This window comes from Peromyscus leucopus, chromosome 5 (genome assembly GCF_004664715.2).
Source record: "Peromyscus leucopus breed LL Stock chromosome 5, UCI_PerLeu_2.1, whole genome shotgun sequence".
NCBI lineage: Eukaryota > Metazoa > Chordata > Mammalia > Rodentia > Cricetidae > Peromyscus > Peromyscus leucopus.
Window position 1 is genome coordinate 7,125,450 of NC_051067.1, and position 24,534 is coordinate 7,149,983.

The window sequence follows — 24,534 nt, forward strand, 5'->3', positions numbered from 1 at the left end:
AATTACTGATGGCAAAGATGATCGTCCCTCTTTCCCACTCCCTTCCTCTCCTTCTCCCCTTCCTCCGCCCTCCCTGTCAATTTTGTCACCTCCTTCCTGTCCTTCTCTTTCTCCCCTCCCTGTCATCCCTCACCTGCTTGATCCTGACAGGCAGGAGCCATCAACCTCTTCTTGGGCACATCAGCTTACAGCCACCAGCAGTCAGCATGATAGGGCTTGGTGATTTGTCTGTTAGGAGCTCTCCACAGCTTCTCCTGCGTGTGGTGTGACAAGGCTAGTTTGGGTCTTTTCCTGTTGCGCCTAAGACTGCCCGAACAGTCTCTGGGAACAATGTCTCTTCTCAGGTGTTTATTGGATTGGAAGTTCATTCTCCAAAGAGTCCACTCAACACTTTGGCACAGCACATTAGAAACTTGATGTTTTATGGGCTTAAAGTAGATATTTTAACATAAACATGGAAATGAGCTCCAGAAAATGTGCAAGAATAGAAAAAAATTCCAATGAGGCTGAAAACATCAGGAGCCAGAACTGAATCCTTTAAATAGTAGCTTCCCTCTGCAGACAGATTGGAAATCCCAGAACTGAATCCTTTAAATAGTAGCTCTCCTCTGCAGACGGGTTGGAAATCAGACCTGAAGCAGTGCTGACTCTGTTCTTCACTCATACATGCCACACAAGTTTTACTGAGTGCTCATGTGGTCGTTACACTTGAGACGTTACTGCAGGGAACTGAACAGCTTGGAATCTGTGGTCAAACTCTCCCAGGTCATGCCACATGTGACAAGTGAAATTATGTCATAAAGGAGTGGGACAGGGTGTGGACAGGGAGACAACTCCAGAACAATAAAGACCCAGGTTCTGTCACCTGACCCTGGCAGAGTCCGTCCATTGCTCCACTTCTTATCCTCATTCTGAAGGGCCATGTTCTCAGGCTACATCATCCCTTAATAACCCCCAATGCTTGGAGCCTTTTCTGCTACTAATTTCTGTAGAACATTACCATACAGAACACACACACACAACTTTATGAACTATAGAGGATTAATCCCAAAATACTAGGCAGCTATAGACAATCTCTTAACTGAAACGGAAGAAGGAACTATTGTTCCCATTTTGCAGATAAGAAATGATCTAAGTAGTTAAAACATTCATCGGCAAAGGATAGTTTCCCTCTTTGTGCCAAGTCCTGTAGCAGGGACTAAAGATGCAGAGGGAATGAGATCTGGGCTCTGTCCTCAAAACAAGGGAAGAGGCTGAAGGGTAAGGAGATGTCACAGGATGGTTCACAGTAACGAAAAAAAAGAACGAAGAAAGCACAAGACCAACAGTGAACTGGCTAAGTGAGCAAAGGCTTCAGTGATCTGAAGGAGTTTGTCAAATGGGTGATGGAAAGGAAAGTGTGAATATGAGTGTGAGTGTGTGAGTGAGTGTGCACCGAGACAGAGTGGGCTCAGAGGATTTGGGGCACAGGTGTGTCTGGAGGAAAGTTTGGTTTCTGAACAGGGGTTGGTGGTAGCAAGGTATGTCAAGGCATACAGGACACTGAGTTTCCCTTATAGTCTGGTGTCTGGGTAGATGAACTTGTGGTTGGTAAACTGGCCAATGGGCAAGCTAGCACGTAGGCCAACACGTAAATGATAAGGGCGCAAATCAAGACCAGGACAGTGGGTATGGGTTCAGCGGTCAGAGGGAAGAGACATTTTGTTTTGGATCTTGGTAACAAACTGACAGAGACAGGATGAGCCTAGAACACCAGCTCTGGAGGCCGAGCAGGTGGACACAGAAAGCAAATGAGGCTTGAGGAATCCACAGAAGGAAGACCTGTGTTCGGTTCAGGGCATGCAGACTTTGAGGTTTCTGCTTGGTTGGTTTGAAAGTGGTAGTCCAGTCAGCTCTCACACTGCAGGCTGGGTCTGGAGGTAAAAGCCTGGGAATAAAAGCTTACAGGTGAGAGCTGAAGCTGTGGAGTTCTAGGAAATCATGCCAAAAGGCTCATTCTCTTAGTTTACAGAACAGGTATAACATTTATTTCTGTGTTATCCACTTATTAATTAGACAAGTCAGTTTGAAACAAACACTAGAATCTGACTTTTCTGATCACTTACAAGCACACACACACACACACACACACACACACACACACACACACACATACACCACATACACACACATCCTATGTATTCCAGAACTTATGGATAGTCACTGCATCCATCTATGCCCAGGATAACTGCCCTTCTTAACAAACAGCTCTGTTTCAAGACTTAAACCAAATGTTCCCTAAATGGTCCACACACTAACACCTACTACTCCCAACTTCTCACAAACAAAGATATTCTCTCTCTCTCTCTCTCTCTCTCTCTCTCTCTCTCTCTCTCTCTCTCTCTCTCTCTCTCTCTCTCTCTCCTTTCTGTCTCTCCTTTCTGTCTCTCCCTCCCTTCCTCCACCCTTCTCTCGTGTGTATGAATGTTTTCCTCATGAAGTCCAGGCACCACATCACACACTATGGACTGGAGTTACAGACAGTTGTGATCAGTCATATTGGTGCTGGAAATAGAACCCAGGTTCTCTGCAGGAACAGCCAGTTCTCTTGACCTTTGAACCATCCCTCCAGCCCCCAGAAACAAAGATTCTTAAGCCAGACTGCATACGTTCAATCAGTTCATTATTTTACAAGTCCTATAGGATGTCATTCCTGGGCTGGAATATACAAATGAATAAATTTGATTTGTTAAGTGTCAAAACACAGAGCACTTGACCAGAGTTATTTAAATGCAATGAAGAGCTGCTGTAGGAGCCCAGGGCAGAAACAGAGGGCTTCTCCAAGCATGCAGGACAGACATCCTGGAGTTATCCTTTGGAGCTGTGAGAAGGGCAGGATCTTAGCAGTGGTGAGGAGGAATGCAGGACACAGAGAGTGGTGTGCAGAGGAGGCCCAGTGAGGCCCTCGGCCGGGAAATCACAGCCCGCATTTGCCTAACCTGATCCTGTGCTCTTTGTTTTATCATCAGGAGGTTCCACATGTTTTAATTGCTACTTTGCCATCTAGCTATTAGTCCTTCTTAATCAATAGCATTTTCAGCAATCACAAGCAATTTCCAAATGTGCTTCTATACATATACTGCACCTAATGACTTCACAACAAATCTCATGCTCATTTCTTATTCTGAATCTATAATCAGGGAAGTCGAGACATAATGCTCTCTCAGGCTGTCACCTGGGTCATGACCTAATGCTCTCTCAGGCTGTCACCTGGCAATGCCAATTTCAAATTAGTGCCTCCCTGAACCGTTTTCACAAGATACAGTTAGTATATGGTGCATAGGCCATATTTGCTCTAAACTTTTGGATTTTCTTTTATCTGAAAAAAGTCTCAATTTGTCAGATTCAAGGCACAAACAACTGCAACCCTGGCTAAGAAAGCGACACAGGTGAGTTCCCATCTCCACGGGGACTTAGTGGTCAGCACATGCATTCCAAAGCAAAACAGGAAGGGTTTAAAAACCGTAACACAGCCACAGGTTTTTTTTCTGGTTATACTAAGTGACACATTATTAATATAAAAATGCATTTGTGTGGAAGAAAAATCATTTATAATCATATCAGCTGTCAGCATGGTTAGGAAAGTCCCTCCCCAGTGTTAGGTCTCAAGCACATCACACTCTGAGCTCTGTGCTCTGCACTCTCAATCTTAGAACAGAATCCATACCACCGCTGTGACCTGACGATCCTGCTGCTTCCCACCACATCACTCAGACAGTCAGTCACACCTAAGCTCAAATCAGAGACAAGACACTGCCTGTAGGGCAACGTTGAGGCTTACCAGGGAATTAGACCTCTCTGTGGTCCAGTTCCTGTTTGCTTGCCCTTGTCTGCCTTGCAGCTCAGCCTGCTGCAGATTCCCGTGCTGTGCTTTTCTGTCTCTGTGCCTCTCTTCACCCCATGCCCTCAGCCTGGCTTCCTCCACCTCTAAAACTGGGTGACTAATTTCTCCTTCTGGGCTCAGCCCTCTACCCTTACTTCATCCAGGGTGTCTTCCTTGACTACCCAAACATGGCAGAAGCCATCTCTGATGAGGATATGCCAAATCACAGTCCATCTTTATCTGTCAGCTATTGCCACATAAGACTGTGTAACTGCCAGCTCCAAACTCAGTCCTCTGCAAATGAGCATCATCCATGTTTACAGGGGGGGGGGGTCTTCTGGGCCCGTGGTGGATAGCAGTGGGTGATGCTTAGTGCTCAGGGACTGGGACACAGCTCCAGGCTGCCACCCTCAACAACCTGAGACATTTGCTTAGATTTGGGGGACCTTGACTCAGCCTAAACTGGGGTTTGTTGCTTCAACACTGTAAAGAAGTTCAGGATTAGCCAGTTCAGTGAAGCAGGGCTGGCAGTTTTATCAAAGATAGTTTAATACAGGCTTAAGCATGAGTGTTAAGGGAAGGGAAGACCCTCAGAAAGAAAGACACACCTAAGCAGAGGCGTGGGCTTCCTGAGAGAGTACAAGCGAAATCAAGACTACCCACGTATGGGTATAGGCTCCTATGGAAAAGACTAAGCAATCAATTGCCTTAGTGTTAGCTATGTGTACACCTTTGGGCACTCTTGAAATACATCTCAAAAGCTTGCTAAGAGGCCCCCTGCCCATCTTTTGTCAGGAGAAATGGATAAGGTGGCTTCAGAAATGCCTTGGGTGGAATTATAATTTAATAGAGTGGCATATGAGGGGTTACATATAGGTCCTTTCCCTGTAAATAGGGCCTCTGAGGGATACGGGGACAAGAGCAGGTTTGTGGATGGACAGAGGAGAAAGCCTTGGGCAACTGTTAATTAGACTGTGATTCTGTTCTGTTGCTGGGCAAAGCCTCAGCCAGATTCCAGAGTTGGGGCTTCTTGCTCTATTTTCATGTCCCCTAGATCTCCCCACCTTTCTATTCTGCCCCAAGACCTAGGGCACATCATTCTCTCGAAAGCAATCAGCCACTCAGGGGGATAAAGAAGACCTGGTGTCCCCAGGCCCAGTTGGAACCCCCAGATTGTCCTTCCCAGCCCCATGTTGTCTCCACTGACCACAGTTGGTGTCAGTGGGAAAGGGGGGGCTTCTCCTGAGACTGGAAGGGGGTTGCTAAGTGCTGCTGAAGCCCCAAACCTCAGAGTCACCTTGACTCTCCTTTCCCTATGCTCTGTATCCAATCTATCCGCAAACTCTCAGAGCATCATGTACAGACCTCCGGAGCTCTACACGCCCTAACTCCTGGACTACTTTTCCAGGCTCTGGCCACCTTCACCTCTCCTCTAGGTGACCGGAACAGCACCCTAATTGGTTCTTCTGCTTCTGCTCCTGCTCCTTGCAATTCATTCCATCCTAGCAACCAGACTGATCTTTTCAGTGCATGAATCAGATGGTGCCCGAGGTCTTCCAATGACTTCCATCTCCCCAGAGGAAGAAGAGGACAGTCCTCAGAAGCCATCTGCTCACGGCTGCTCCCTCGGCCTCAGCTCTTCCTTTGCTCACTTTGCCCCAGTCACTGCCCCTCCAGCTCTTCCTCACCAACCCCTGGCACTCTCCCTTTGTGCTCTGCACTCTCTCTGGGGACCATCTGGAACATATCACAAATTTGCATCGCTGCCCCCCCCCTCACTCCATTCAAAACCATCTCCTCAGGGAGCTCCTGCCCCACCATCTGGATAAAACAGGGACCTCCCTAGGCAGCCTTCCTCCTCTGTCCCCCCAAACCCCACCCTCCCACTCCCCAACCCCCCATGAAATGCAAGCTCCACAAGAGTAGTGGCTACTTGCTTTGCTTATGGTTGCATCTCAAAGACTTAGCGCAGCCCCTGGCACGGCATAGGTACTTAGGGGCTCTTTGTTCAGAGGCTATTTAACACTCTTCGCATATACTAAAATCATCTACCAGTGTAACCACCTCTTTCCCCCTTATAGTTCCAGTGCAAGTCAGCTCAGTGAGCACATACTTTCCAAGGGGAGGTTCCTGGGAGTCCCTCAGCCTTTGGGGTAGCACATTCTTACCCAGTTTCTACATCTTACCAATAGTGTTTGTTGGAAAGGAAACGTTTTTCCAAGGATTACTACAGGCTGAGTGTAGACTTGAGCTCCAATTTCACAAGCAAGAGAGCCCACCATCTAACTCAGCCCAGGGCTCCCACTGGCCTCATTGGCTTTGGCCAGCAGCCACACGAGGAAAAGACATGCCTGACCCACTCTCCATGATGTCTTGGGGTCCCAGCTAGTGCCTGCACCACAGACTCATGGTTCACCTCTGATGATTAAATGAATGAATGAGAGAAGCTGCCAGTCTTCTGTGATAGAGATGTGGGTGCATGTGGCTTGGGTGAGCTTAATGGCTGGAAGCTTGGGAAGGAACGGGGGGGGGGGGGGGCACTGTTATTTGGCAGTATCTGCAACTCTATCCCGTTTCAGCTACAACAGGACAAAGAGACCCCAGAACTGTGTTTTGTTGGAAGCCATGTGCTGTGACTGGGACTCCTCTGGGACTATGCCAGGCTGTGTCTCTGTGTCCTGAGGAATGAGCTGAAGGTCCTCTGAGCCAATACAGGGGACGCTGCAAGCCTCTTGCTTACCTGCCACGTCCCATAACTTTCACCATGCAGACAGGATGTGGGTGGGCGGGGACCCATTACAGAGAAAGGGTGAGTCACGAGATCACAAAAGGTGTGGCGAGTGAACGCAGTGGGCAGAGTATCATCTAACTCTACCTTTCCCCTGCCCTTCAGGGAGGTGGGCAGGGTTTGGGAGCACATACCATGGCAGTTTCATAGGAGACTTGGGACCTTGGGAAAAATAAAAACATCTCATTTCCCTAGGGACAACTTCCATCTGTTACACAGGTTAACGCACATCCTACTAAACCAAGTATGAAGTAAATTCACCCCTCAGCTTAAGCTGTCCCTCCCTCAGCAAGCCTCTGACTCCAACAAAGGACCTGTTAAAAAGATCATCAAGCATGGTAATCTGGAACTTCACAGATGTGTTGCTGTGCTGAGCCCCTCACAATGTCAATCCAGGTGGGAAACCGAAGTGTCCCCAGAGGCCTTCGTCAGCGCTGTCTGGTATGGAAGCAGCACCCCATGCCCAGGGTCCTGCATCAGAGTGTGAGTCATCAGAACTCTGCCCCATCCCCATGCTCCAAGCTTCTGTTCTCTGCTTGCACTGAGCACCCAAGGGCTTCAGAGTGAAGCTCCAGGAGTGAATCCAGCACAGGCGTTTGTAGCTCCATTCAAAGAGGTCCTGGAAGCGCTACACCAAGTTGGGTGTGTATCCATGCTAAGGTTCCCTGCAAGCTCCAGAGCATTACAATGTTGGCCAATTCTTGTCACTTGCTGTATTAAGTGATTTACCCAGAATCCCTACTTCAGCTTGCTTTCTGCAAACAAACAAACAAACAAAAAAAAAACAAGCAAACAAAATAAAAACAAAAACCAATAAAGTACAAGTGTTGAAGGAGTTCTACCTTGATGAGCTTACTGATATGGTGAAGGAGAATGAAACAATTAATTGTATGAATGAAAGCAAAACCATGGAATAAAGATTTTCAATTTTCACTGTAATAATGAGCACCAGACTTGGGTTCTCGCCGAGCATTTCACATCTGTCAGATGATTTCAGTTATAGTGATAAAAACTCGGCCATGCATGCTAAATCTTAGCATGCACATCCATCAAGCAAGTGAGATGTATGGAAAAGGAAATGCACTAGGGCAGGTGTGACCTGGAGTCCTGTGTCAGCTATAGAGCCCTGTGTGCGTCCCGCATGCCCGGTGTGGAGACCCACAGAGGCTTCCTAGTGAGAACTCACTCAGGGCCAGAGAATCTGAGCTTGCTTTACCCAACAGGGCTGTATAAGGAGATGTTTACCAGGTGTTTGGAAGGGTCTACACTTGGCTATACGGTGTGCTTTGATCTTGCAAGGGGGGAAGTCTTTTGCCTCTCTCCTTGGCATATTATAAAAAGCCTTTTCAATAAAGGGCGAGGCTGTTGGGTATTGATCCAGGCCCTCCGGAAGCTATCCTATGTTTCTGTCTTTCTTCTCATTGGCTAGGTCTCTCTTTCTATCTAATATTTTCTTATCCCTCTCTCCTCCTCCTAAGAGCCCTTCAAAGGTGGGAAAGGTTGGAGCTGGACTCCCACAGCCCAGTACACACTGCCTGTTTCTCCTGTCTTGGCTCACAGAATCCTCACACCATCATGTTAGGAGTCTTCTCTGTCAGCTCCAGGGGAAACAGTGTCTTTACAGCCACTTAGAAACTGCATCTGATGCTTCAGGGCCCTACCAAGTACCCCAGTCCATCCTCACACCAGCTTTCTTCATCTCCAGTACTTCCCACTCCATTAGCTGGAACACGCCCTTCAGTAAAGTCCTGTTGTTCACTCTGTTCCTTTTTCTGAAGAGGAGCCCCCTAAGGACACAGCTGCCTAGTAGCCCTCTCAACTAGGACAGCTTTTGCACCTGACGATGTTCACAGCACTGGTCCTGGGGTTGAAGCTGGTACCCCTGGCTGCCCGTTGCCACACCTGGACCTTACTCTACCCCTCATCCCAGGAACGTCCATTTTTAAATGACGCTTCATCGGATCATCTCATTCATTATTTGTCATTGTCCTCACCGTAGGGATCGCCCACAGTCACTTCCCCATGGTGTCAGTTACTGCTGTTTACAGCCTTGCTGTCTCAGCATGAATGCATCATCACCCTTGCAGCACTCTGGGTTCTGTGGACTCTCTTCTTCCGGTGGTCTTAACCTCACCCTCTCCTAGTTACTGTGAGCAACCTGTGCTACTCATCTGTAATGATCAATAAACGTAAACCCTTCACAATCAAAGCACCGCACACCATATTCTGACGGCGACGTCCAGTGTTTCCATGTCCCTTAAGTCCCCAACTCCACCATGTCTTCCTCGGGAACTCCAGACTCTGATGCAGTTATCTTCCCCTTCCCTCTAAAGTCTCCTCTTCACTTACACCAGCTTCACTTCCACAAGCCGTCGTTAAAACCGCCCCTTTATATATTCCTCAGCTCCTTTGCCCTCTGGGCTTTCTGTTTGGAAAAAAACGAGTTTCTGTCTATTCTGTGTAGACACCCAAGAAGGTGAATGCATCACATTAACTGACCTCATCTTAAATTTATTACCATAAGCCTCAAATGAGCTCTTTTGTAGTGTTTGTTTTGTTTTAATTGCTCGTTCTGATAGAGCCTTGTTTTTTAGCTGCTTTCTGCCTATGCAGCCGCAGGCTAGCCTTAAACTCTGCTCCCCACTACCTGCACCCCCAAGCATGATCCATTCATTCCCTGTTCTCCCCCAAACTGTACCTGACCTCCCTTCAACCTACCACCTCCCTTACTAGCTCTCAGCTAGTTGCTTTTGTTTATATTTAATTCAAAAAGTAGGGGGAGGGAAGAAAGAAGGAAGGAAGAAAGGAAGGAAGGAAGGAAGGAAGTTACTTTACTTTGCTGTTGTTGTGACAAAGATTCACTCTGGCTTACAGTTCCAGAGGGACATCATGAGTGGCGGCTGGCAGGACACAGCAGCAGGCAGGAAGGGCATGCTGTCAGGAGCGGGAGGGAGTCTGTGGTGCATACCGCATCCATAGTCAGGAAGTGGAATCTGAGCAGGACCTGGGGCTGGGCTACAGTGCCTCAAGGCCCCAACCCTAGCGACCAAGTCCCCCAGTGAGTTCTGTCTCCTAAGATGCCCCCCCCCACACACACACACCAAGCAGCATCACCAGCCAGGACCGAGTGTTCAAACAAACAAGTCTATGGGGGACATTTCTCATTCAAACCACAAGGAGGGATGAAGGCAGGGATGGGGGGGGGGGTCAGAAATGATTCCCTCAACCCTACTTCTCATGGCAGCTGTTTATCCGTTCTTCTTCTCTCCTTTGTAACTCTAAAGAGTCGTCTGTTACAATGGCTGAAGCACTTTCTTTCTCAATGCTCTGTGGCTGCACCCCTCAGGAGCTGTTCCATCAGGTGGCCCATGAACCCCAACCACGAACTTCAGGAATGAAATCCCAATCCTCTTATTCAGGGATAATGAGACGTTATGGGAGAGCGGGGCCTGTGTGATGACACAGTACCATGCTTGAAGCACTTTTGCTGTAACTGTTACTCCGACCATCTCTGAACCAGCTGCATGTCTACAACAAAAGCTCCTTCCAGGCATCCAGCATGCATATCTCTGCTAACTGGTTTCCCTTTTCTGCTCTAGAGGAAGCTTTCAGTAAATATTCCCTCCCCAATACTAGGTCCCTGAAGGGAAGCATGTGGGAGTATATTTGAAGTCCACATTCTTTTGAAATTCAATTTCTAAGATTTCCATTGAGGAATGAGTGTTAATTATCCTGAAATGTGTGGGCGTCTCCACAGCATCGACCTGAGAAAGTCACTTCACTTTTGCCCCATCTGGTAATGAGCTTCTCTTGTTTTCTCTCCTGATTTTTACCTGTCAATCACTTTGACAAGTTGGAGTTCTTCAATAAAATCAAGAAAACTAATAACTTGCTAAACTGATGCTGTTACAACAATAATCTGAGCACCAGAAGTTTAACACATCAACACGCTTTGTTGCGTGGTTTCTGTTCAATATCTGTGTTGGGACCAGAAATTCATCTATAGATTTAACCCAATATCACTAAAAAAAATCCCCACATAGTTTCCTAAACATATGGATAAGTTTGCTATTAAGTTTATGTAAAAGAGGAAAGAATTTTAAAAAAAGAAATATTTAAATATATGACAAAGCTAAGGGATTCAGAGTGTCAAGCCTTGACATTTAATGTAAAGCTACAAAAATAAAAACAAAGATCCATGAAAGGACAGGCCATATAAAATGGTATGCTTATTCCAGAATTAAATTACTAATCCAACAGGAGCTTATCACATCCTCAGCCACCCAGTCCTTAGTATTTACTCTAATGGGGAAAACCTTGAGTTCACACAAAAACTTGTACACTGACATTTATAGCAGCTTTGTTCTTATTTGCCAAAGGCTGGGAACAACCAATGCTTCATCGAGTGAGTAGACAGACAAACTGTGGTACCACCATACAGATTCAAAACAGAAAGAAAGGAACTTACATGTGACAACATCGATGATCTGGAAAGAGACTATGCTGAGGGAAAGAGTCTGATCTCGAAGGGTTAAATACTATGTTTCCCATTTATATGCCATTCTACAAAAGGCAAAACTCTAGGGCCTCCTTCTTGTCTGGCACAGACACAGTTCATAGTCCAGCTGCATGCAATCATCCAAAGCATGAGTGTCAGGACAGCTCACCAGCATCCATCAGTCCCCATAAGGTACAAACCCCTTCCTCCTCACTTTCCTAAAGAGCAGACTCGAGTGTTCTCTAACAGGAGATGAAGCAAAACAGGTCCAGGCCTACATAGCAACTCACTAAGATTCCAGCAAGGTCCACATCTGGATAACTCACCTTTATGGACAGCAGAGTCTTTGACAAGACTGAAAAGAATGTCATCTGTCCCAAGGCACCAAGGGACACTGTCTTCATTTCACATCCTATTGCAGTGGTAAAATACAACAAAGAAACTTAATAGAGAGCGGGTTTGTTATGGCTCACAGGTCATCGTGGTGGAGAGGTCAAAGTACTGAGAGCCATGACACTAGGTAAAGGAGATGGCCTAGGACTGGACACTTCTTTAAGACATTCTAAAATAAGGCATAGTGAAAATAAATCAACACAGGATGCAGAAAGTTGTTATTTGAGAATAAACAACATATGGTAGGTAGTAAGGCAGGCTAGAAACCAAGTGAAAACGTGTGTGGAGGAGGTGGAGGCAGGCAGCCATGTCAACGCTGTCACCAGGTCAGAGCGAGGAAAACTGGGGGCCGGCTACTGGTCAGAACAGCCACTGTAGAGCCCATGCTGTGAACACGTTATTAAATGAGACAAGAAGACAGACAAGAGGACAACTAGAGACAATGGATGGAGACAACTCTGTTCAGAGCTTTGCTGTCAAATACTACAGGAAATTGGAGCAGTAATGGAAGTCAGGAGAGATTTATTTTTAAGACATAGAAATAATGGCATGTGTGTATGCTGAGCCGGTAGGAGGCGGGAAAGCTGGCAGTGCATGGGAGGGAGGCTGCAGAGTGTCCTTGAGCAGCTATGATGGAGAAGCCAGCTTAGGAGGGAGCAGAGGTGACTGGTCCAAGATAAGAAAGGAACAGACTTCATGAGTGCAGAGGCACGTGAGACAGTCTGTGTGCTGCTGTGAGCATGGAGAGCTTCTCTTCTGACAGACAGCAAACACGGTCCTCTGTGACCCAAGGGAGAGAAGGCAGGACTGCACAGAGCAGACATGTGTTCTCATGGTCTCAGCTTCCTTGACTTTCAACTGGAAGTGATGATAGTCCTTCCATTACAGGGTTCGGTTGTGGGAGCCCACAGAGGCTTCCTAGTGAGATCTGAGCTTGCTTTACCCAGCACAGCTGCATAAGGGGATGGACTGACTGCATGTGTGGGTACCAGGTATTTGGAAGAGTCTACACTTGACTGTGCTGGGGGAGGTCTTTTGCTCCACCCCTTGGCATTCCTTTAAAAAGCCCTGTAGAAGAGACAGAAGGGGCCAGTGGATAAGGATCCAGGCCCTCCCGAGGCTATCCTGTGTTTTTATCTGTTTCCCTCCCCTCTGTAGTTCTATCTAAATCTCTTATCCCTCACTCCTCAAGAGTACCCTGGGGGAAAAGGTGGGTATGCCCCCACACACACACATTCTGTGATGGCTGAGGTGATTCCTCTGTGTTGCCTATTGGCATTGGGAAACCTCAGCATCCAGGAACATGACCTTTGAATGATTTGGGCCAGGGTAGGCTCCATGCATGTTCCATTTGTCATCCACTGCTCTCCTTTGGAACTGAGGGTAGTTCCCCAGATTCCTTCACCCCCACAGTACTCAGAAGCAATAGTTATATTTCTCACTAGTAACTTCACTACCTGGTATACAGTAGATTGTTGAGAATGAATGAATGAATGGATGGATGGATGAATGAATGAATGGCGAGTGGGTGAATTCTAGGGATAAAGAAAGACAGAATGCAGCTTTCTGGGGCTCAGCCTGGTGCTGGTTGCCCAAACCTCCAGCACTTTCCACAGACCCTGCACTCCAATCTGCCCAAGCTCTGTGGCAGCCATGTCTCCACTGAGTTTCTGAAACTCCCTTTTTCTACCTAAATTATGAATAAAATGGAGCACGGCCATTCTTGTCTGAGAACATTTTCTTGATCCTTTCCCTTTCCCCAGCAAACAAGCACTCGCTGAACTTTTTGTCTAATGCAAAGTGACATTCTGGTGCAGGATCCAGGGACGAGTGAAAATCATTAGCTCAGGAAAATGCTGCGCTGCTCCTCTGCCAGGCGACTGCCTATTTGCCGAGGGGTCCAGGCTTCGGGAGGGCAAAGCTGTCCTGTTTGCCAACTGTGGGTTGTGAGTCTGCGGGTTGTTGACAGTGATTAGCATAGCAACATTTGACATGAGTGAGATTTCAACTAAGAAATCAAAAAGGAAGCCCCGGGGGAAGATATTTGGGGGAAGGTGGTGTGCAAGTGACATGGAATATCTTTGTTTCCCAGTATTTAGATCATTGTCTAGAATTTGACCTATCCCTTGGGAAGAAAGACAAGGTGGAGTGTCACTAGGAAAGGAAGTACACCTCCCGAAGACATTCAGAAAGACAGGCCTGGGGAAGGAGAGATCCAGGGGCAATTCATTAAGCCAGGAGAAATGCTGGCGAAACGTCAAGACCTTAGAAGTATTTATTCAACAGGCAAGGAGCACAGGAGCCATACTTTGCTAGACAAATGTGTTGGGGGGGGGGAGAAGCATCATGTTAGATGTGAATTACAGTTCATTTTTTAATTTACAAGCCAGTTTTCCAGAACATGAAAAAGCACACCTGTGTACATTATGTTTTCCAGTTTAGCCTTCCAGCCATAGCTTTCCAAAAAAACCCTTGTGAGACAGTCACCTGCACATACAAGAGTGACATTTCCCTAGTCTTTAGAATTGACTCAGCCTTGGGCACAAGGACCTGTTGCATTGAAAGAGCAAAGTGGGGGTGGGGGTGGGGAGGGATGTGGCAGATGCACAGATCACTTGGGGCAAACTCACAAGACAGATTCCTGGGTCCAATCCCTGGGAATTCTGGCTCAGTGAGTAGGGAGGAATCTGGGAATCTGGGACTTCCGCATGCACCTGAGGTGACAGATGCAAGTGGCCTGTGAATCACAAACTCGGCAAATGCTAGCTTAGAGAAGACAAGCCCAGTTGAGAGCCTTGCATTCTGGATCCAGCACAGGCCTCCTCTCCAAGGCCTTCCACAGGTTCACTGTTGGTGGCCAACTCTGAGCCTCGGTGCAATACTGCACAAGCCACCTGTGGGGCTCAGTGTGACGCACCCTGATTTCTCTTTATTCTGTTAGAACGATTACAGGAAGCTATCTATGCAATGCAAGGATTTTGTGGTGGGCGTGCTGGACCTGTGCCGAGACACGGAAGAGGTGGAAGCGATTTTAAATGGGGATGTGAACTTCCAAGTCTGGTCCGACCACCACCGTCCAAGTCTGAGCCGGATCAAACTCGCCATTAAATACGAAGTCAAGAAGGTAAGCTTCCTCGCCTTTCCTGGCCTTCTTGCCTGGCTTTGCAGGGCCGCTGGCCTAGCTTCATGCTCATGCATATTCATGTCCCCACAAAGTGACTGTGATGACACCCAAATTCTGCCTAGATGGGGAACTGCCAGTTTTGCAGAAGTGCCCAGATTTCACCACCCCTTCTACCTGGGCTCCCATCCCCCAACAGAGAGGAAGCACAATCAGCCCATGAGCAGGCCTTGAGCCTGGAGAACAGAAATCAGTCTCCAAACTGCTGTCAGAACACATTCACAGGAGAGCTCCCACAGGCTAGCAAGCCAATCCCAGACTGTGCCGAGAAGCATGTCACAACTGAGCTTTCTCTCTGCACCTAGGAATAGTCATATAGAAAGCAGCTTGGAGGGAAAGGAGGTGAGATCCATGGACCTCAGAGGTTTAGAGGCAGTTCACTCCAGAGTCCCATAAAAGTTCTTAATACAGAGCTCAAATAAGTGCCCAAGGGAAAGCTCATCTCTTCGTCAATACACCCCAAGGTGTCTTCAATGGCCGCTGTTGCTCGGTACCCCTCATGTCCCTAGCCAGAGCTACACTGAAAGACCCTGTCTCAAATTAACTAAATGGTATTTTGATGCCCCAGTTTGGGTTCTGGGCATTTCTCCTCTTCCTTGATTATCCAAATGGGGGCAGGCAGAGGGCACAAACCAGCCATCAACAAGGGACATAAACCCGTGAGACTCATCTAGGGGGCTTCCGTGTTTCATAAGATTTTCTGCTCTTTTACTTCAATAATAATCATAAATCCTGAGGAAAATGTATTTCTTTAAGGCTCTGAGCCCTAAAAACAAAGCAGAGTTTTTCCAAGTGCTGGGGGAAGTCAAGCTTCAAGTTCAAATCTATTTTCTTAGCTTATGGAATGCATTTGTAACCGAACCCCGGAGCTTACCGGGTTTTCATTTTGCTTTGTTTTTAACCAAAGCACACAAGGCTCATTCTGGAACTGCTGAGACTTCCCACAGCCTTGGCTTCAAACAAGCCCTGCTGTGGGGCCGTGTGACATTGGGGAAGAAGAGCTTGAAGTTCCTCCAAGCTTCCAAGCACCCCTCTCTTCGCCAGCCAGAGTAGCTTCCTGCCCTCCACAGGGCAGGATGATGGGGTTTGAAAGAGCCAGGAAATAGGAGACACTGGGAGTCTGCAGTTTATAGTCACAGAATTTGACTATTATAAGTAATCACAACCGTGCCTACCTTATAGACAATGCCCTTTTCCCCCTGAAATATAAATTCATGTCCTCTAGCAAAACTGTAATTGAGGGTAGAGTCACCCAACAAGCCTGGATATCTGGCCACTTCCTCCCAGCCCCATCCCTCTCATTGCCAGCTAAAGGTACAGATGATCTGACAGAAGGAGATAGATAGGAAACCAAGCTCCCCATGGTCATGATGGTCGGGGTCAGAATCAAAAGGTTCCATGAGGGAAATTATTTGCCCTAATGGAATTTTCCAGTTAAGGGAATCATAAAGGTCTCTGGAAATATCTACCATGAATGTCAAGTATCTGCTGCCTCCATAGGTGGGGAGATGATAAAGGACCTGTGTAGAATGCTAACCTTGCTGATTTCAAAGACCTCCAATGGGCAGATTCTCTCAGACCATGCAGGCCATCATGCAAAGACAGACAGCCCTGTAGTTTTTCTTGACATTTGTTCTATTGTGAATTACTAATGAAAATGCCTAATATTAGAAAGCCTTATGAATCATATAATGGACTTCCAGTTTTAACTTAGGAAATTGAGCATACTTTTATTAATACAGTCCTACCGTGGGCATTTGAGTTGCAAATGACAAATATCAAGGCCAGTGTACAAGTACATTGCCTTTTGTACCTGAGATGGTTAGATGATAGGCAGGCAGGCAGGCAAGCAAACAGACAGACAGACAGATAGACACACACAGACAGACACACAGAATATAGAGCCTAAAGCCCTGGCCATGTGCTATCAGATTAGCCCATTAGTACAGAGATCAAGTCAGACTAGTTATTCTTGGTATTTTCACAGGCATCTAATCAGGTGTGACCACTAAAAAGATACACAGAGAAAACAATTTTATGTTCAAATGCATTTAGATACCTTGAGTTATGCGCAATCCGACAGAGGCCTTTGCTTCAAGACACCACAGAGCCCTTAATACGTGTTACTTCTCTCACAGAAAAGACAGCACGCCTCACAAGACCCCAGAACTCTCTGTCTCATAGTGAAAAAAAATTGCCCATTTTACCAGTCTGAGGAAGGTGAACACAGGCTCAGCCTCTCTGTCTAGAAAACGCTTGCACATGAGTGGCGTGGGGCCACTGTGCCTTGTCATACAGAGGTGGTGCCTCTCATCTGAACAGTTGCCTCTTTGCAGGACTCAGCCCTAACGTCCAGCCCAGTGTTCATCGCCATTAGATAAAGACCAGGGAGCCCCGGTAAAGAGGACAATCCTGAGCCTGACTCCCGTTCTATAGCCCTGTGGTCTCAGCCAGGTCTCTGAAGTGATTTCATGTTCTATCTGCAAAAGTGGATGCAGGAGCTTTTTCTTCATAGAGTTTTTGCAAATCTACTCTGGAAATGATCCAATCCCCTATAGTCAAAGGGAAGCACCATTACCATTCAGTGATGACTACCTCTGAAGCCTCTAGATGTCCTACTGTCCCCTGAGACATTCTCTAACTAGTCCTGTGATATCTCCACCAAGAATGCTAAAAATGGTCCCATAGTAAGAACATCATCTAGTATAAAATTCCTCTTGGAGCGACCAAATGTCTTATGAAGCTGCAACTACCCTCCATGACTTCTGCTTTAGGAGTATAATTCAAGCCAGGCATGGTGGTGCACACTTATAGTCCTAGAACTTGGGAAGCAGAGGCAGGTGGATCTCTGTGAGTTTGAGACCAGTCTGGTCTGCAGAGTGAGTTCCAGGACAGCCAGGGTTGCACAATGAGACCCTGTCTCAAAACAAAAGAGGGTGACTCAGGCTCGGAAATGTAACACCTAGGAGACAGTGTTGGAGATGTGGCTAGGAGTGTGCTCAGTGAGGTCAGTTCTAAGTCTGACCATTTGTTAATGGAGTCCTTGAGCAGACACTTAGATGCTGTGTGCTGACTTCTCTCATCACTAAAGGCAGAATAATGAGATCACAGGCTCTGATGAGACACGGGTGTAATAAAATATGTGTACCTCAAATATGTCCAGACCTCAGCCACCTGCAGGTACATAGGGGGTAGTGTTAATACGCTCATTGCAGCAGCTTACAGCCAAGGGAATACGTTTAGGGCTCACTTGAGAACCTATCTGCTACCTACCTCAGAGAGCAACTTCACCTTATTAGTAATCAGATAAGAGCCTATCCCTCATGTTGCCTCACACCAAAGCTCTAAAGTGACTATGCCTGTACCCTACAGCTACTCCCAAACAACCCCCAACTTTGGTTTGTAGCTGCTCAAAATGCTTCATCATCTTCTTGGGCCATAAGCCAACTGAATAAGCCAGCTTGCTGTCTATCTCTGTCGCAGATAACCTTCTCAAAGACCTTCCTCTTCCACAATCTACTAACTCTAAATAAACTTAAGACATTTCTAGGCACACCCTCTAGAAAGATCCAACTACCCTAGATCTCAGTTTCAGCTCAACTGAGCCCAAGCTTCATCCATAAAGCAAACCCAGTATTTGGCATGTGGTGACTGTCACAGAGACCCAGAACCTGCCCCTAGTGATGTACACAACTTGTCTAATAGAGAACACAGACTCACTCCTCTTCCTCCTCTTTATTGCTTCATGGGCTGTGAACTTAATGGGGTGATGTCTACCTTCCCCAGGGAAATGTTTACCCAGGGCCACTACACAAAGGCTGATACAATTGTGGTTCAAGGCAGCCAGATGACTTCCAAAGCTGACAGCAGAATTTGGCAACATCATGCATGCTGTATACTGGTTCTACAAGTATAAAAGATGCAAGAAGAGGAGGGTCATAGAGGCTTGTGCAGTGGTTCCCAAAGGCTGCTGGGCCAGGCATTTGCATGAAGCTGTGAAAACCAAGCCCAATTTGCAATAGAGACCCCAGGATGTTGGAGATGCCAGGATCTTGGGACATGTCCCTAGGTACTTGTTTTTTAGCAGGAAACTCAGGGACACTTTTAGTTTAGGCTTTTCTCCTCTCAAATGAACTTGGATTTTTCTCAAGATGAACAAGTCTTCCCCTCGGGGTACCTTTCCTATTGTCCCAGTGCAGAGCCGGGAGGCTGTCTTCAGTAATCACAGCTACCCCTCTCTCCTTTCCCTTCCAGTTCCCACATTCTTCAGATATTTTTGCTGCATTTACTGAGCACTCTCTCTCAACCACAGACTTGAATAAAAGTGGTCAAAACTGGCCCTTGCCTAGCCTACAAACTCATGTCTTGAGATTTCTTCTGACAAACAATGTAGCCCATAATTCTGAATTGAGCTTCATTAGAGCTATCAGATCACAGGCAGAACATAGCCAAGTACTTTGCCAGGAAAAGAAAAATGGCTTTTATCCCCTTTCCTGACGGAGTCCTTATTACCCTATGAAAGCTCATTACCTGGGCAACCCCTGTTCATTCTGTCCTAAACTCCCACAGAATGGTCCATTAAGCTCTTCTTATAGCTTTTTAGGGCTTTTCTAACTCTAAGTTACACACACACACACACACACACACACACACACAAATTAATCCTGAAAACCTTTGAGGCCTACACACCACATGATCATCTTTGATACAGCAACAACCCCACTCCTAGTACCAATTATCTGTGTTAGTTACTTTCTCACCTTGGGACAAAAACACCTAACAAAAGCAATTTAAGCCAGGCGGTGGCGGCACATGCCTTTAACCTCAGCACTTGGGAGGCAGAGTCAGGTAGATCTCTGTGAGTTTGAGGCCAACCTGATCTACAGAGGGAGTTCCGGGACAGCCAAAGAAAAGAGAAACCCTGTCTCTTAAAAACACTTAAGGAAGAAAGAGTTGATTTTAGCTCACAGTATGAGTGTTCAGTTCATTACAGGGAAGTCAAAAAAGCGGGGCCATGATGCAGATGGTCGCTCTGTATCCAGTCAGGAAACAGAAGAATGCTGGTGGATTCAGCTTGCTTTCTTGTGTTGATTCAGTCCAGGACCCCAGACAGTGGAATGGTACAGCACACATTTAGGGTGGGCTCTCCCAACTCAGTTAGCACCCCCTAAGAACTCCGCAGCAGACAGAGGCAGAGGTTTGTTTTCTAGATGATTCTACACTCTGTCGGGTTGACAATCCATATGAACCATTGCACACACCACACCAGCAACCTCTATAACTCTGTTTCCCTGATGCTGCCCTCGTTTCAAGATTTTCTTACAAGCACAGCAACAGAAACTTGTAAAAATGTGTCCAGGACTCAACACCATGGAAGTCTCTCATCAGCGGAGAATGCTGAGGGAGAATAGCCCAGGGGGAGAGTATCTGGCTACAGGAAAGACTCACTTGGTGATGGAGGTGGAAAGCATTTCCACCCACATCCTTCTACCTAGAATTGGGCCAAATGAGCACTTTGTGCTCACTTTATAGACATGGCATAAATGGGTCCATTTTTCTACTGGAAAAGCTGCTAGAAGGAAATAGCGCTGGACAGCAGCACAGCACTGTAGTCAGGAGCATGACTGCACATTTCTTGTTTCCCAGGTATATGGATATAGACAGACTACTTCACTTGCTCGCCTGGGGGCTTCCCGGGTACATTACGTGCTGTTCCAACCTTCTAGAACCTCACAAATACAAAGGAAAAGGGGAAAAGGTGAGGCCCAGCAGCAGTCCCAAGCAGCTGGCATTGTCTCCCCTGTGCATCCTCCATGGACAGGACACTGGGGAGAGGGTAAATGACCTCTGTTGAGTCCCTTTTCATTTCCTCTGTCTGCACAAAGCACAGGCAAGGCCAGTGAACAAAGGGGACCTGGGGACACCAGGCCTTTCCAGAGGACATCTGAGGGGCCAGTCAGACAGGCACATGCTCGGGCAGACATTCTCCCACTGTGCTTCCCTGCAGCACATTGTTCTAGCAGATGCTCAGAGCGAACGTGAGAGCAAGCAGCCTGGCCGGTCAGGCACTACCCCAAACTGCGCTGCATGACGCCGCTCACTGCCAAACCACGTTGGTACCAAAGCATCAATCATCAACCTCTTCGGGGATTCCTTTCCTCACTGTGGCTCTAGCCTGACCACGTGGCACCAAAGTGACCAGTGCCCATTCATCACCTGGCTTAGAAATGCTGTCCTTTACTCAAGGCTTTCCTAATCAGGAAATGTTAATGAAAGAAGGAATAATCTGAATAAATATATGTGAATCGTGATCCCTCTTCTGCCTAGAAAAACCCCTAAGAACAGCAGTAGCGAAGTGCTGGCAGAAGCCTGCCTCCCTGTGTTGACGTCTCAACACCCTGGCTTTTTAGATATGTGACTTTATATGTGTAATTTCATCTTAGGACCTCAGTTTTCCCATCTATATCTGAGAACATAAGACCTAGCAAACAATCTTCAATCTTTATTAGCACACATAATCTAAGCAAATGGTATGTACATAATAAATTAACCAGTGGACAGTATTTATCATGTTGCTCTATATGCAGAACTACACCTCCAACTAGATGAGCACCTCTCAGTTCAGTACCTATTTACAACATTTGGGGCCAGATCATTTTTTGCTGTGAGGAGTGTCCAGAGTAGCAGTCCTAATCTCCACCTAGTATCACTTCCCCTCAACTGTGCCAACCAAAATGCATCTGACTATTTCCAATCTCTCTCTGAAAACAAAGGGGACCAAAACACTCTCTGTGGGAAAATTCTGGACTCATTTCCAAACTCTGGGCCACACAAACCCCTTAATTCTGAGCCTCCAGGATAGGACTTTATCCATCTCTTCCCTATCAGAGCCACCTAGGAGCTTTGTGACAGAGGCCTATCTCTACAGTTTCCTGAACAGCTAGCCTGAAGGGGAGTGCATCAGTTAGTATTTTTAAAGCTCTCAAGAGAGTCTCAATTTTGGAGCATGAACTCACAGAAGGTGGGGTCTCTCTGGAAAGAGTATAATCCTACATATCATGTGCTGAGCAGATGAACAGACAGAGTGTTCAGTGGGAAGCAGAGACCTTGCTGCTCCTCCAATATCTGTAACTAGTACTTGTGATTAAAAACACATCTATCAGAATCTAGATGACATTCAAGGCTGGTCCCAGAGTATGGACTCAATACCTCTAATACCTCTACTATCAACTGTGTCCCTCTGTGTTTGGAAATCTAGGGAAACATCTTGCTCTCCAGGAAACCCTGGCAGTTTCACAGGTGAGTCCCAGTGGGTCCTGCAGTCAGAGAGAAGCAATGGGGACTTTGCCTGAGGGTTTCAGATCATGAAAGAAATCACTGAATGCTTACAGCTCATCTCAGGTATGCTCCCATCTCAGTAACCTGAGTTATTACTGCACCCCCACATTCTACCCTGCCCAGCTCAGAAAAAAAAAAAAAACAGTCTGTGGAAATGCCTGTCAGCCCCTCTGCCCTTCTGTAGGCAGGTTGTAAAATGCCTGACAAAATTTTCTCTGATGAAAAGATACTACTGTTAATTTGCAGAAGGGATCCCGCGGGATCCCTGGTCCTGGCTGTGAGAGCCAGTGCAGAACATAGCTGTGGTTTTTTACCTGTTTGCTCTATGTAAACAACTGTGTAAAAGGAGAATTCTTCAAAGCACTTTTCTCTTTGGTTATCATGTTCTCTGAGCCACATAATTTTAATGTGTTCAGTTCTATCCACTGGGTGCTGTGTTTATTGAGATAGGCTGAGCTTGATCGGGATTACATTCTGATTTGAGGTGCTAGCAATTAGGAAAGAATCTGAAGGGCATTTATAACAGGAACATAAACTCCTCAACATCCCCAAGAATACATGCAAACTATTTACTATCACAACATGCAGGAAAAAAAAGAACTATTTTCAAATTGCCATTTTTACCCCATAAATCAAAAAGATCTTAGCAGTCTCCCCTAAGGACTGCTGATAGACTTAATGCTAAAGACCAAATGTACATTTTGATCGTATTTTTGGTTCTAAATTCTCATAGATTTAAACTTTTAATGAAGAATTGATCTTTCACAAATTCCTTCCATTATGTCCCATAATGCACCATTTTTAACATTCATCTGTCTAAAGACACTTGCAAATATTCTTTATGGAAGGGGAGTTTTGCAAGTGAATTTCAGATGAGAAAGTTTGCTTAATATGGATGCATTAGTTAATGTAATCTGAGCCACAGTTGACATCATGCCTGGATGGTATTAACCTCTAAGTGATCTTCATGCATCTTCTCTCTGTCTTACACACACACACACACACACACACACACACACACACACACACACACACACAACATACACACACAACATGCACACACACATGAACTCACACACAGTAATCACATCAGGTTATGTCCAAGCTTCAAGCTGCTACCTCTATACAAGCAAGCCTGACTGCCTTTTTCTTTAGGAGCTCAATCTGTGACCATCACTGAAAAGCAGGGCCTGAGGCTGGGCTCATGTGCTCACAATTGGTCAAAGGGTGATGTCAGGGGAGACCTACAGAAGTCGGAGGAGTAGAGAAGTGAGTAAGAAGTAAGAAGTAAGAAGTCTAGGAGAGTGACTAGCACTGGAGATGCCCGACAGGAAGGCTGGAGCACTCATCTTTCACACATCTCTGTCAGTGCTTAGATGCAAACTGCCTGCAAGGAGAGTCCATTACCTCCCAGGCATCTCTGAGCAAAGTGGCTCCCGTGGTGGGGATTCTGAAAGAGTGCATCTCTCTTTGAGTGAGCCTTCAGCAACCCAAACTCCAGCAGCCAAGGATGGGCACTCTTGCCTGGTCGGGGATCCTGGCAGGGTGGCAGCATCTTTCCCCACAGAACTTTAAACCCAGCCATTCCCCAGGGCCCACAGGCTATACTGCACGGCTTGGTTCCTGCCTTCCTCATTTGCATATCACACTGAACTCCCTCCCGGCCTCCCCGATTGCCTGTCTCTCTTCTTTAAACCCTCCACACTCCACAACAAAGTCCCTTCAGATCTCCCCTGACTCAGAGGGCATCATGATATCACCATCTATGCCTCCCACACAGCCACTCTCCATCCCAGTGCCATCCTTTGTGGATGAACATCATATGTTTCATATTTATTTATTTACTTTTTCACTCAACATGTAAATCCTGTGGTTACAGTCTACTGTATCCTTAACTTAGGGCAGACACAGGCAAGTAGCCTCAAAAATATTGTTATCACTGAATAAATGAGTAAGTGTTCACATCTGAGCTTTCATGCAGTCACTTTTTTCAATGAATACAACAGAACCTCAAGTTCAAGGTGAAATGCATTCCTAAAAGCTGTGGGAGAGACTCACGGGTTCTCTTGAGGCTTTAAGGGGAGGAGCAGACCACAGCTGAGTGTCTACATTAAGCATCATACACCTTAACTCTCAAACTCCCAGTCCCTGGAAACCAGTTCGTGCCTCATGGCCTTACTGTACTTTTTAAAAAGTAATTTGAACATAAAATTCCATTTAATAAAAAAATTAGTTATTTGATCTCCAAATTGCATCTGAAGAAATCAAAAATTAGTATCTAGTTATTATGTACTTGCTAGTATATTTAAAATAATAACCTATGTAATAAGTATGCTAATTATAGAAATAAAGTCTTACAAATCACCCTCTTATACTTCTTATTCCATTTACTATGGGATCTAACTGGGTGCACCCTGTGTGATTTCTCTGGCTGCTCCCATTTTCATATGTGTTAGCAGGTAGAACAAGCAGGG

The 24,534-nt window shown here is 46.3% G+C and overlaps 1 protein-coding gene across 1 annotated transcript in view; it reads left to right on the forward strand.

The window, feature by feature from the left end:
- Trpc7 (transient receptor potential cation channel subfamily C member 7) overlaps positions 1 to 24,534 on the forward strand; it is a 127,677-nt gene that overhangs the window by 25,417 nt on the left and 77,726 nt on the right. Inside the window, exon 3 of the mRNA XM_028863316.2 lies at positions 14,483 to 14,665. Coding sequence (XP_028719149.1) covers positions 14,483 to 14,665 — 183 coding nt within the window. The remainder of the gene's footprint in view (positions 1 to 14,482; positions 14,666 to 24,534) is intronic.